At 44.4% G+C, this 14,412-nt stretch overlaps 2 protein-coding genes across 2 annotated transcripts in view; both read right to left on the bottom strand.

Moving 5' to 3' along the window:
* LOC139278565 (integumentary mucin B.1-like) overlaps positions 1-14,412 on the bottom strand; it is a 41,390-nt gene that overhangs the window by 21,756 nt on the left and 5,222 nt on the right. Inside the window, exons 4-10 of the mRNA XM_070897484.1 lie at positions 14,152-14,338; positions 13,814-14,027; positions 11,064-11,233; positions 7,399-7,468; positions 3,423-3,523; positions 3,248-3,279; positions 2,294-2,404 (exon numbers count right to left, since the gene is read on the bottom strand). Of these exons, the coding sequence (XP_070753585.1) occupies positions 2,294-2,404; positions 3,248-3,279; positions 3,423-3,523; positions 7,399-7,468; positions 11,064-11,233; positions 13,814-13,995 (666 nt within the window). The 5' untranslated portion in view covers positions 13,996-14,027; positions 14,152-14,338. The remainder of the gene's footprint in view (positions 1-2,293; positions 2,405-3,247; positions 3,280-3,422; positions 3,524-7,398; positions 7,469-11,063; positions 11,234-13,813; positions 14,028-14,151; positions 14,339-14,412) is intronic.
* Positions 14,073-14,412, bottom strand: part of LOC139278098 (mucin-2-like) — a 115,841-nt gene continuing 115,501 nt past the window's right edge. Inside the window, exons 36-37 of the mRNA XM_070896757.1 lie at positions 14,152-14,338; positions 14,073-14,095 (exon numbers count right to left, since the gene is read on the bottom strand). Coding sequence (XP_070752858.1) covers positions 14,073-14,095; positions 14,152-14,338 — 210 coding nt within the window. The remainder of the gene's footprint in view (positions 14,096-14,151; positions 14,339-14,412) is intronic.

Here is a 14,412-nt window from a genome sequence, read left to right on the forward strand (position 1 = left end):
CAATCATCGGAAGATTGCTGTGAGAGGGCGGGCTGGAGCCAGGAGTGCGTTTCCTAGACTCCACCAACCCCGGCACGCACTGGACTCGCACGCGTTAGCAAAATCACGGCCATAATGTGAATGCATTTCTGGTATGCTTTGCCTGTAGCTCATGTAGCGGGGCTTCGGGTTGGGGGTAAGTCAAAAGACAAAAATCAGAGCCAATGTGCGATAGGAATACAGAGAGACTGTAAGGCACAAGAAAAAAAGTTAAAGAGAAACGGTAACAATGATGGCCCGGAATTTGCGGCCCTGAAAACAGCAAAAGGGCAGCGTTCACCGTCATTTCGCCTTTGAAACTGACTGCAACTTCAGGATTTAATGCCTGCGCAGCCTAATCCGGAAATTCTGAAGTTGTGGTCCATCATTCACTGATCCTCCACAGGCTGCAAAGAAGGGCGACTGGATTGGACGGCACCAAGATCAAGGTCGCTGATTGGAGCGTGGGCAGGTACAACAGGAGAGGCGGCAAGCAGCAGAGGAGTGGCGAGGTCGGGGCGAAGGAGCGGCAAGAGATTGTAGAGCGACGTGATCGGAGCCCAGGAGAGGCGTGAGTTCGGGGCCCAGAAGAGGTGAGGGCCCAGGGGCAGCACGGGCCAGCCCACACTGTGATATGTGTGCGCACTTGGTCCGTGCAGCAGAGCTGGTCTCCAGTCGTCTTGGTTAATTCTTGCCACTGGAACAAGACCAAGCTGTGTCAAGCCCGTGTGGTGGCTGGTGTGTAACAGCCATCACACGTTAAAAAAATCCACGCACAGACATCTTCCACCCTTCAATAACTAGTTCAGGACCTGGAATGTCAGGTTCTTCATTGAAACATCTGTGAACTCATCCTCTTTTGGTGTGGAAGCAAGTCATCCTCGATATGAGGGACCGCCAAAGAAGCAGAAGCACTGTGGACCACTCACAGAGCCAGCAATCAGTGTAATCGCTCACATCATGGAAACTGACAAAAACTTCAGCTCTTTCACGGTAATTGCACTGTTAAATACCCAATTAAAAGTTCAACCCAAAGAGATTAGGTGTAATTGGGGTTTCGACTATGTATTGACAGTTAAACAAAGGTTATAGCCCTGAAAAACTCATTTTAATTTTGTGTAATGTCAAATTTATCCATTTTAATAAAAATGAAAAATTTTAAGAAACTTTAAAGTTTGTCCATTTTTATTCCAGGTTTGCCTTGCCCCACATGAGAGTCCCAATCATTGTTTTGTTCTCTAACATTTTTTAAAAGTTACAATTTTAGGAGCTTACCCACTTCCTGGTTCACTGTGAGAATTCTGCATTTTGCTTGGATGCTTAGACAGCTTGTTGAAGTCACAGCAACTCTTCGCTGGGAAATCCCATTAACTTCTGTTGATTTGAATTACTCGTCGGAAAATCCAAACTTCTCGCCACAGAGATCGCGAGACCTTTGTGCAAAGCTTACTTCGGGGTCAGCGGTGGACACCTTTGCTTCACCGCGAACCACAAATTCCAGGCCAATGAAATTGTGTGACAGCCACATAGAAACCAGATGGAAATGGAAGTTGGAGATGGGGAAAGGAGAATTAGAGAAGAGATCAAGCAAAGAGACAATTACAGATAGAGAAAGAGGCATTATTTTAGTCTGTGTGCATTGGCATGGGAGATCAACTTGTGACTATAACCTGTAGATGTAACTCCTGTAATAAGTATAATAAGCCTGCAAACCACATGGATAATTTCAGTAATATTCATAAACACCTTACAGTTATTAAATTTTCTATTGAAATATACTATTACCTTATCCTGATTTGCAGAAATGTACGATTACGTTCCACATCGTCATAAAGTGAGCAGAAAAATCAATTCTGCATCCTACAGTAATATTAATCCTGACACAAAGGCAACAGCAAAGTAACAGTTTCCTTTTTAGATGATGGATAATTAAACTATACTGACCAGGCTTAGCAACGGTTGATGATATAAAATTCCTGTATTCTATAACCCACATTTTTTTGAATGTATATATTTAAAGAGAATATTGTGGTACATATTTTATTTCAGATTTTCAAAAAAGAAATAAATCATCTCAGTTCATGCTGGATTATTTTCTACAGTTAAAATTCTTTTGTAATTTTTATGCTCTAAAATGTCATGTTTATTCATCAAGTAATAACGTTTATAGTAATTTCATACAAACAATGGTTGTCATCCAACCATTTATCTGTACTTGATTAACATCCCTCAAGATGAAGAAACATCTGGTAAATAGAAACAATATTGTACAAACCTCTTTGCAATGGGGCTGATCGGCGCACATCTTTTTCTGTGTTGAAACCTGCTGTTTAGTACATATGTAGGAGGTACAGTTATTGTTGAGATCAATCCAGCTTTCGCCATTCTAGAAAGGAAAGATAACAAGTAATAAAATAAGTAAATTCAACTGATGTTTCCCAAACAAATAAAACAAACAGTTTACTGTCACCAGTTCCTGCGTGAAGGGGACAGTTTTCCACAATTAACACTGTAAATAATTCCAATACATTTGTTAAATATAATGGATCTAAAGATCCAGAGAGTGTGGGCACCCCAGTGGGACTTCTGTTCCTGACCTTACCAAGGTTTGCGAGGTTAGGCATGGATCCCTTCAGTTCATGCCACTAGAGATGCCCACTGAAGAGGCTGGAAAGTCTTTGTAAGAGAACTGCATGTAAAAGTATATTAAAAAACTCTTAACTCTTTCAGGGTTCCAGGCCATGATCTTGGCCTCTCATCCACTGTCCAACTCTGCTTTCTCATACATGCTGTAAGAGGTGGGCTGACACTTAAAGCAGGAGTACACTAAATCATCATTTTAGTGCATTGCTTTTTACCGTTTGGTATGTCTGGTTGAGATGTGCAACTCTCAGCCAGGTTCTTGCATTTTGGGAACCAAGGCAACTGCTGCATTTAATTTATTGAACATATTAGATGTTCCTTATTTGGTGATGAACATCTTACAGTTAATAGAAGGCACCACTGGTCAAATGTAATAAAATGACACGATTGTGAAAGGCAGATGATTGCTTCGAGCCTATTTTCTTTTCCAAATATATCCTCCATAACTGATCAAAGGTCCCAACGTCATTGTTCCAGTGGGAGCAATGGAGTGAAGAATAAGATTGTATCCCCTAATATCACAAGTGCAGCACAGTTAATAGAAATATATTCTGTATTAAAAATGACTAAATTCTGAATCACTTACCTCTCTCCGTTTTCCTGTACTGTCCAGGCAACCTGTTTTTTTTTTAAAAAAAGCTTAATCAGTTGTGTGATTTTAAATGACACAGTGATCAAAATTGATCAACAATACCTACTAATTTTATTGACTAAAAAACTATCAAGAAGATTTCCTATTGAGTTGAGGTAAATAAACCTACATGCATGAACACATGTGGTCTTGTCTTCAGAGAGCTTCATTCCACTTGGGCAAAAACAGCCTTCTTCAAAAGCAGTCAACTTCATCCCCACTATCACTTTACTGAAAATGAGAATGCAGCAGTTAGTATTTTAAAGAGTAACAGACAATGGTCCCAAAAATCTGTAGACCTATATCCCAGTGATTGTGCCAGAATCATGCCTGCAGGGACCCCCTTTTTTTTTGAAGTGTAATTACTATAGTAATGTAGGAAACGCGGCAGCCAATTTGTGTTCAGCAAGCTCCCACAAACACCAATGTAATAATGACCAGATAATCTGATTTCGTGATGTTGATTGAGGGATAAATATTGTCCAGGACACCTGGAGTAACTTCTCTACTCTTCGAAATAGTGCCCTGGGATCATTTACGTCCACCTGAGGAGGCAGACAGGGCCTTGGTTTGACGTCTCATCTAAAAGACCTCCGACAGTGCAGCACTCCCTCTGTACTGAAGTGTCAGACTAGATTTTTGTGCTAAGTCTCTGGAGTGGGACTTGAACCCACAACCTTCTGACTTAGAGGTGCACAGTGCAGCCCACTAAGCCACAGCGGACACACATCCAGTGTCATCTTCTCACTATACGTGCCAGCCATCAGATGGGTACAAGTGGACCCCACTGGAAGGGTCAAGTTGAGGGGAGTGGCCTGGTCACCTGAAGAAAATATTTTTTTTTTTAAGAAGGTGGGTTCTGGCTCTTACAAGGCCAATCAGGAAATCTCAGAATTGGTGGGGACCTAGCACAGCCCGGAGCTACAGCTGGGGTCTTGTGGAAATCCTGAGGAAATTCAAGGCCATTAAAATATTTAGTATGCCTAAGATAACAGGCTAAATATTCAAGGTCTTACTCCCAGCTGTTATCGCCCAATTCAAGGGGAAAAAATGGTGCCACTGCACTTTCGCCTGCTGGCGGCGGGTCTCACAGCAGCCGCCATTTTCGGAAGGTCAGCATTGCCTGTGCTCACCGAAAGTACTGTAATGAGTTGGAGCATGACATCAATCGGCCGCTCCTCTTGCTCCCCGCCCCCCCCCCCCGCTCCAAAGCACGCCCATGTGTGCAGCCGCTAAAAGCACTTCAGCAGCGTTAACAGCCATGAGCACACTTTAAATGTCAAATGTAGGACAGCCAGGACTGGCAGGACTTGGCAGATTTTAGACGAAGATAGAGGTTGACAAGTGGAAAACAGCTCAGATGGATGCCAGAACTTCGAATGCCTCCTTTGTCAAGGTTCTTCCTTTATACTTTAATTTTTTGCCCATTAAGAGGGGCGGGCTTGCATTTTCTGGTGGATTTCCAGGAGGCCTACAGTGTTTGTGGGTCAATTAATCAATGGGTGAAACCTTGTGGAACAAGCTTTTTGTTCAGAACTGAACACCAGTGCAAAACTACAAATCCCTCGGTGATTCCCAGCAAATTAAAAAAAAATTTATTCCTAAAGAGCATCAGATTGCCTAAAACTCCATTATAATGTTTGAAGATCATCAATGATAAGATCTCTTAGCTTTATAATAGCGTCACCAGAACCCTAGCAAATCGGGACAAAACTGCTTTAGATTTCAAGATTATAATAAATGTATTCAAAATTCTGTAACTAATTATTTATCAAATAATTATTTTGCGTTGAGTATGCAAGACCCACTAAAAGCTGGCACGATTACTACACATTTAAACACTTTCAAGAGTAACCATTGTGGAAAGATTAGTGTTACAGAGAAAACAGATGCATTCATTTCATGAACTATTAAAAAATCAACAAACAGAGTTAACAATCGGGTGGCAGGTAATATTGTTGTAACAAGTACGGCACTGTTCTGTACATGGCCTATAGGTTCGATACTTTCTTCCCCTTTCTCCTTCACTGCAAGCGGGAGACAAACACGACCTTCGGCCTCCTGCTGAGCTTAGCACCGGAAAGAGCGCGTTACACCACAAAATCTCCATACCGCTGATGCTATTTAGCAGACCGGAAGTCGGTCATAATGGGGACGGTTGTGCGGCAGTGAGTGGAAGTTCACAGTCTAGAGGGGCGGAAATTGGGGTTGGGTGCAGTGGCCGCCGCTGTCAGTCATCAACTAACGGGCGGCCGCTGGCTTTGGCCGGCGCTGTTACCAGCAGATTTCCAGCGTATTGGAATTTTTAGACCCACTTTAAAAAAAAATTCGATCTTAAACCTAGTTGCATTGCATTGCTGGTGCAAGCCAATGAACATTTGATTGTTAACCATTATTTTGAACATAACTACTTTCTGATCTTATGCTGTAGTTATATTGCATGCTTGACATGACATTTTGCATTTATTATCACTACAAGACCACCTGGAAGAATTGGTATTGCACTGAGATTGCCATATTTGGGGTACGGTGTAGCTTCAAGGGGCTGAAATTGCCCACCGCTGGAAACGGGGCACTCCCACCCTGTTTCTCTTGTTTTTCCCGGCGCGGTGAGTGCAGTGTCCTCTTGAGCGAAATTCCACTCTTTGGCTTTTTTTTCAGTGGCCCGGAAGTCGGTCAGAATGGGGGTGGATGTACGGCGGTGCGCGGAAGTTCGCAGTCTAGAGGGGCGGATGTTGGGGGCGGGTGTAGTGATCGCCGCTTTCCGTCATCGGCATGGCGCTGATAACATCATCACGGTACCGTGTCACCACGGCTCTCCCTTTCACTTAAAGGGAAGAGCCTGTGCGATTCTTTAAGTTCGATCCACTGGACCACCAGGTAGGAGTTTGGCCGGGCCAGTGGCCTGGCACCTAAGAGGGGGTGCCAAGCTGCCTGTTGGGGGCCCGGCCAAACCCGGGGGTATAATTGTCGGCCCGACATGGCAGTCGGCTGACCAAAAAAAACATGGTGGCAGCGGCAGCAGCTCCTCTTTAATGGGAGCCGCACCGCCATTTTAGAAGGACTCCAAACTCTGCACCGGCCGGCAGAAAAAGCAGCCCTTGGCACCGTGAGGCGGGAGCAAGGTCTTTTCGGTGAAATTTCGCCATCGGGGGGGGATCATTGGCTGTGTGTGCTCTGATAATGCATTTAGGACAGATCAGCAGCAGCGGAGCGGTGGTGGGGGGGAGCGGGTCACTCCCGGGATAGCGCAGGAGCGGAATTTTCAAATTACACAAAAAATAGGCAGCCATTCCACTCCGTAGCGTGGCCATTGAATTCTGGCAGTAACAGGCCTTAAGGGAAGGGGCAATTTCGGACCCCAAGAGTTTTATTCTAATCATTCAAATAGGACGTACTAGTTCAGTATGTGAGGCATTACGCATGTTATCTGGGCAAGCAACCGAGCAAGGCGCAGTGAGTCATTTTATGAATTTGTATGACTGCAGAGCACAGCTTCTTGAGTCAGGTGCAACTGGGTTTAAGATCGATTTTAAATTTTATCTTTACCATACAAAGTGTGCTAAATTGCCCTGCACCCCGTTTGGGGTGCACAATTTGAATTCAGTGAAGATTTAGCACCTGGCGAGATGGGCTGCTAAATCTTGCTGCATTGGACACTTCGAAAGAGATAAAGTTGCGGGGCGATATTGGAGGCGGGAATGGGCTCCGCGGGGCGCAGCTGGGGCATTAGCGGAGCGGAGGTGGGGCGCTATGGCCGCCGCCACACCCAGGTGATAAAAATTTAGCATCCCGTTAGTGCCTCCTTTCCCGAAGGGGCAATTTCACCCCTTAAATAATTTAATAGCCTTGAATTTCCTCAGGAGTTCTGCAAGACTCTGACTGTGACTCCAGACTGTGCAGGGTGAAATTTGATTCTGGTGCACAAAGCCATGTGGCAGGAGGGAAAATTGGTAAATTCCACTCACCAGTTTGTTTCCTAGTTGTACTCAAACTGGTGAGGAGGAAATAATTTTTAATGCTAATTATTTATAATAAGAATATTGTAATATAAAAATCAGAATCAAACTGAAATTGTATTTAAAAAAAAGTGCATCATTACTTACTTGTCTTCACAATAATCATCATTCCTCAATTCACAAGGCTTAAAAACAAAAGTTTCATTGCAGGTAAAATCTATTAAAAAAGTGCAAAAAATTAGTTATAAAATACACAAAACATTGTAATTTCGCAGTCAGATAAACCATCAGAAATGAAAGAAATCATGGTCTAATTTTAAATGAAATGAAACTAGAAGTGCCAATGTTCTGACACAAACACCAACATGCATTCCTACTATAGCATTTCAAAACTTTGAAATTAAAGTAATTAGTATTATCAGTGAATGTTCTGCAATATGCTCATGTAGTTTTTTCATTCCTTGACCGTGACTTGTTCTCTGTCGGTTGTTCAAAAGGAGAAAATCAGAGCGAAATGTGTCCCTTTAAAAAGTTTTGATCATGGTATCTTTGTAAGTATCTACTATTCCACATTCCCAAACTATGGAAGAGCCATGGAGCCTGATTTTGGTCTCCCAGCGTAGAATAGGTGGGAGCTGGACGGAGCAAAATTAATGACCAGTGTTAGAGTCGGGAGTGGGTGGGGAGCCAATCAAGAGTTATATGCCTTTGCTCAGGACCCATGTTTACCCATTTCTTCCCTTCTTGCAGGAAGGAGACAACCAACACTAAGGATCATCCTGTCATTCCACAGACATTAGAAAATACATTGACATCTTGGGATCAGTCAGCACTGGAGAAGGTGATCCTCGAGGTGGGGTCTCTACCTATTCTCTTCCTGCCCTCTCACCCACCTTCTGAATATAACTTTGCATGGCATAGCACTACCAGTGCACTGACAAGTGTTTGGCATCAATACAAGATCCCAATCCTTGTCCCTCTCTCTAATTTAACTAGATCCAAGATGCTGTGGTGTTAGCTGCATACCAGTTACACATGAGGAGGATTGATAGATGGTGCCCGGAAAGACACATGTACTATCCATAAGCCCCTTGCGCCTTGAGGAAGTCAGCCACTCTGAAAAATGTGATTGATGCGTCTTTAACACGCTGGGAGTTTATTCCAAATAAAACAAGCTGGTCTGCCTTGGTGAACAAGGCACCAGTTACTGTTGTATGCAGGTCTAACCTGCGCACTGATTAAAGTTCCCCTGTAGAACCCTGGAAAGGTCCAATCATGAAAATGTTGAGAGCTACGCTGACTATTATGGGCACGGTCAGAGTGGTGGAGATGGAGTGGAGGTCTGGTCACAGCAGGAAGCATAGTTTATCCAAGGCTTCTGTGGTGAAGCACACCATTCTCACACAGAGCTCACAGTACCACAGAACCAAAGTAGCTTACAGCATAGAAGGAGTACCGGAGCTGGTAAAATCTAGCTACTGGGTACCAATAGGAGGGTCTCAGCCTCCTCTGGTGGCCATTCCATTACTCCTCCTCCTCCTTTGCTTCATGTGCATTGTAAACAAAGACCAAGTAAACAAATCTGGTTGTATAACCAAAAGTTCCAATACAATGAGTGTCCTTTCAAGAATCCACTTCTGTCTTGATCAGCTGGCCCTGGTAAGTACACCTAATTTATACAGTCTGTACTTTACACTTAGGGAAAGGCAGATGCAAATGATGGAATTATGTAATTCTGTCATTATCCTGTACCTGCACAGAGGGAGCAGGGTGCACTTCTTTCATCCTCCCTCACTTTCAACAGCAATTACAATGAATGTAAAAGAGGGCAGAGACTAGCCTTAATGAGATCCCACCCAAAATCTGCTCCCACCAGAACAGATAATGCGAATTATGCATTCTCTGGCCCAACTCTAAGTACCAAGTTACCCTTTGTGGATAACATTTAAACAATAGTGTTTCCTTTCCCTTGAGTTTCTTACCGCTGTGGCAACCTAATTACTCTGAACTGTTTCTGGAAATTAAATCCAATTTTTCTCTCTTTAAGAAGTTTCAAATTGATTGGTTCCTTCTCTGAAAATTTTAAGCAGCTTCCTTGATTTGAATAGAGTAGCTTTTTTCATATCTCAGAAAAGTTACTGGAGACTTCCTGGGCTGGAAATAGCCCTTCACCTGGAGGTCCCGCCCCCGATGTGGAATTGGGCTGTACTCAAAGGTAGTGGAGCACAGTCTCCGGCGCTCCACTTCCTTTGAGGGGCGCTCCTGAGGCGGTAGCACGGCGCTCAGTTCAGCGCTACGCGGAGCAGGCCAACGCTACGCGGATGCTCTGCATAGCGCTACAACGCCCCTCCCCTTCCATTAAAAGGGAGGGCCGCTGTGCAGTCACCAGGGACCCGATAGACCGGGCCAGCAGCCCCGCAACCAAATGGAGTGCCGGGCTGCACGATAGGAGCCCGATCGACGTATCAGGACAGTGCCCCCAAACCTCCGGGGCAATTTCCCAGGAGGCAGTAGTGCCCCCCTGCCCTGGGTGAAAGCGCCATTGCGACCCGTTAGCGGCCTCCCCAGAAGGTCTCACAAACAACAATGAGATAAGTTATTTGACTTAACTGTATGTTGGTGATGGCATTAGTAGAAGCATGGATTTCGGCCAAACTATGACCTAAATAGTGCTGAATAGGGATCTTTTATCTCCACCTGAACAGGCAGACGGGGCCTCGGTTCAACACCTCATCTGAAAGACAACACCTCTAACAATGCAGCATTCCTGCAGTGCTGCAGTGAAGTCTCACCCTAGATTATGTATGCAAGTTTTGTAGTGGGCCTTGAACACAAAACCTGGGAGGTGAGTTGGCACTAGGAAGTGGTGGTGAATTTGTACAAAACATTGGTTAGCTTACAGTTCAGTATTGCATGTAGTTCTGGTCACCCATTATGGGAAGGGAAAGAGTCCAATGAAGATTCACGAGGCTGATAGAAAGAATGTAAGATTCTTTAAAAGTTTTTAAAATTGCCCTTATTTCATTGGAACAGAGAAGGTTCGGGGCGGGGGGACGGGGGGGGGCTGGGGGGGGGGGAAGATTTCTAATGGAGGTTGTGAAAATGATGGCAGGAATTTTATCCCAACACACCCGGCGGCAACTGACTGGGAGTCGGGGGCGAACTTTAAAAGGCAGCATTCAGCCTTTCCGCCCCATTCCCACTAGAATCCCATTGGTCACCATATTAACTACTCGGTGCAGTTCAGTGGCTGAGGCGCACACTGCAAGCAGGCGGCAGCCTCATACATTTATGATGATCGGGCTCCCATGGAGTGGGGAAGGCTTCACAACTTTCCGGCCAGGCACAAGCAGCTGGAGGAACAGGCCCTCCAAGGAAAGTTGAAATCTTTTCTTTATTGAACCAGGAGGCTCCCCTGCCTGGACTCCACCGCCAACACCTCCCTCCCTCGAGCCCATCCTGAAACCACCTCCCTGTGGCTTACCTGCTTGTCGGCGTGCTTTCCTTTGCTCCCAGCCTGTGTCCTCAGGCCACCTGAACTACTCCCACCCGCCGGCCAGTTGTGGCTTTCCGCCTGTTTCAGCCTGATTGGCAGCCGTGTACAGGTGAGGCTCATGAGTTAAAATACCCTGCGCCAGCAACTTGCTCCATCACCCTACACCCAACCCAAAATCCACACAGGATTAAAATCCACCCCTATGTCCAGGCACAAGGGGCGATTTTAATCCTGCGATTTTAATATATATTAACATAGACTCTAGGTTGTTACAAAATTATAGTGTAAATCAAAATAGAATATTGAGAGTACTTACTGCATCCATCTACAGAAGATCTCCAGTCAACACATGTATTTTCTCTACAGCTGTCAGCAGCAGCTTTTATGTTGATACAATCAAGTTGTGTGGAATTCACGAGACAATGGTCTTCTCTGCAGCTATCTTGGTAAGGTTTAAGCAGAGTATTGTCGCATTTTTCAAATGGTCTGTATGGTGGGGAAAACACAAATATCACTAAAGGTAAGCCTCACCATTTTATTCAACATCTTATTAAATTTCAAACTATATTTTTGGTAAATTATAAGCATCATCGATGTGACATCTAAAACAGCAGTTTATTTGGTTAGATCTAATGTTAAATAAAATAACATTGTTCTAAATTATTTATGATCAAAACCGTAGTAGAGTGAAATCCACCTCTACATTTTAGATAATATCAATTTATCTATATCTTATTAAACAGCTTACAGATGAGTGTGCAGTTGCAAGTTAATATATTACCAGTGAATCTCCCATTGAGTTTCTCATTCCTAGGGTGGGGAAGTGGTGGAGGTGGTGGAGGTGGCGCAGGTTGGCAAGGGAAGGACGAGAGGTTGAGTTGGCAAAGGAGGGGGTTAGAAGCTGGGAATAGCTGTTTTACAACTTTAGTAGATAATGGGATGAAATTGCTCATGTGTGGGGAGCATAATTTGATTTAAGTGAACACTTAGCGCTGTCGCAGGAAGTTATGCCCCCGGCGCGGGATTGGACCTTCCCGCCCCCTCAATGGAGGCGGAGTGTTATTGGAAGCGCTCCGTGGTGGGGTGGTAGCGGGACACTGATGACATCAGCACGACGCAGACGTGCCCCGTCACGTTGAGACATCACAATGTCCTTCCCCTTTTAAAGGAGAGGAACGCTGCGAGCTTTGCCGCCGCTTTAGTGGTGCCCACTGGGCCACCAGCGAGGGTTTCGACTAGGCGAGCGACCCGGCAACCAAGAGGGGGTGCCAGGCTGCATGTTCGCGGCCCAGCCGCACTAGCAGCCACCATTGTTGGGCCAACTACAAAATCATCCGACACAAAAAAGATGGCAGCCACGACAGCTTCGCGCACCGTAAAGCTGTCGTCGGCATTGCCCCACGCCAGTCTCGTGTCCCGTAGGGCAATTTCCCCCGCGGTCCACAAAGGTGGCAGCGAGGGCAATAATGGATTGGCGCACATGGCGATGACATCATCACACTGCTTGTGCCAGGGTGTAAACAACAGAGTGCGGAGCTAACCCCTTTTCGCCTGACGAGTCCCGGGGTCAATTCCAGGGGGTGGAGCTCTGGCTGCCACGCCTGGACGAAAACTAATTAGTGCCCCGTTAGTGTCTCTCACAGGCAATAACGGGCCTTTCTCAGAGGACCAATTCCACCCCTAGTGTGTCCTGGCGAGCAGAAGAGAGTTGTAGCATCTGATGGGAGCCGAGTTGCCCCACACCCCACCCCACAGTTCCCCCACCCCCCGTAGTGGCTGATGTGAAGGCAAATGTAGTAGCTATTTTATGTCAGCAATGCCCAACAGACCAGTTGATTGATATCTTCCTGCAGTCCGCAGCTTTCTTCTTCATTATCAACCACACAGCCTATTTTTGTACCATTTGTAAACTTCTGAATCATACCTCCTATATTCAAGTCGAAATCATTGATGTATACCACAAAAAGCCGGGGGCCCCACTGGAAACATCCTTTTAATCACAAAAACACCCATCAACCATTACCCTTTGCTTCTTGCCTCTAAGCCAATTCTGGATCCAACTTGCCACTTTGCCCTGGATCCCATGGGCTTTGACTTTCGTCTGCCATGTGGGACCTTATCAAAAGCTTTGCTAAAATCCATATACGCTACATCATACGTAGTGCCCTCATCAATCCTCCTGGTTACCTCCTTGAAAAATTCAATCAAGTTAGTCAGACACGGCCTTCCCTTAACAAATCCGTGCTGACTGTCACTGATTAATCCGTTTCTTTCTAAATGTAGATTTATCCTGTCCTTAAGGATTTTTTCCAATACGTTTCCCACCACTGAGGTTAGGCTGACTGGCCTGTATTATTCGGTCTATCCCTTTCTCCCTTCTTTAACAAAGGTACCACATTAGCAGTCCTCCAGTACTCTGGCACCACACCTGAAGCCAGAGAGGATTGGAAAATGATGGTCAAAGCCTCTGCCATTTCCTCTTTTGCTTTGCTTAATAGCCTGGGATACATTTCATCCGGGCCTGGGGATTTATCCACTTTCAAAGCTGCTAAACCCCTTAATACCTCCTCTCTCACTATGTTTATTTCATCTAACATTACACACTCCTCCTCCTCTATAGCAGTGTCTGCATCATCCCTCTTCTTTTTGAAAACAGACACAAAGTATTCATGAAGAACCATACCCACATTTTCCACCTCCACACACAGATTACCCTCATGGTCTCTGATAGGCCCTACCCTTTCTTTAGTTATCCTCTTGCTCTTAATATATTTATAAAACATCTTTGGGTTTTCTTTGATTTTACTTGCCAAGAAATGTTCATGCTCTCTCTTTGCTTTCCTAATATCCTTTTTAATTTCACCCCTGGACTTTCTATACTCCTATAGAGATTCTGCAGTATTTAGCCTTCTGTATATACATACACACACACGCACATATATATAATATACACACCCCCATATGTGTATATATATATACACACAAATATATACACACACATATATACACAATATTTTTGAAACTGATTTTGAAATAAATTAAATTACAATTTAAAACTTTACATACTTTTGTGAAATGATGTCACATACAGATGCAATGGGAGAGCAGGGTGTGGGAGTTGGTTCAACAGTACAAGGCTGATTTTGAGGTGCTGATTTACAATACGGCTTATTGGGGACATCAACCTTCCAATCAAATGCAGTTTGGTGGCAGCAATTCGAAGGCTCTATTATCCCATTTGGTCTCATGCAATCATCATCGGGAACATCTGTGCAAGAGCCTAAGAGAAAAAAGAACAATCTTTGTCCTAATTGCACGACAAACATCAAATCAGCAGCATCTTTGCCTCTGCAATGAAATATAAAAGTGGCCGCAACATAATATGAAAACGTGAAACCACATACCACACTGTCCTTGGGTATTATTGAAGAAAAATCGTTCTGCCACTCTGATTTTAAAATGGTTTAGAGCAGCAGTGATTGTTGTTTTAATGTCAGTAAAATAAATACGCACACTCCTGGAGTTCAATTCAGTAATGCTTATTTCATCTGTGTTGTAGGGAACAGTTTCTTGATTTCCATTAACCGTTAACTGTAAGATTGAAAATATAGTTTTATTTAAACCATCAATGCCACAAACCAGCAATAGCTTAATAAGTTTTGGAG

This window comes from Pristiophorus japonicus, chromosome 13, assembly GCF_044704955.1.
Source record: "Pristiophorus japonicus isolate sPriJap1 chromosome 13, sPriJap1.hap1, whole genome shotgun sequence".
NCBI lineage: Eukaryota > Metazoa > Chordata > Chondrichthyes > Pristiophoridae > Pristiophorus > Pristiophorus japonicus.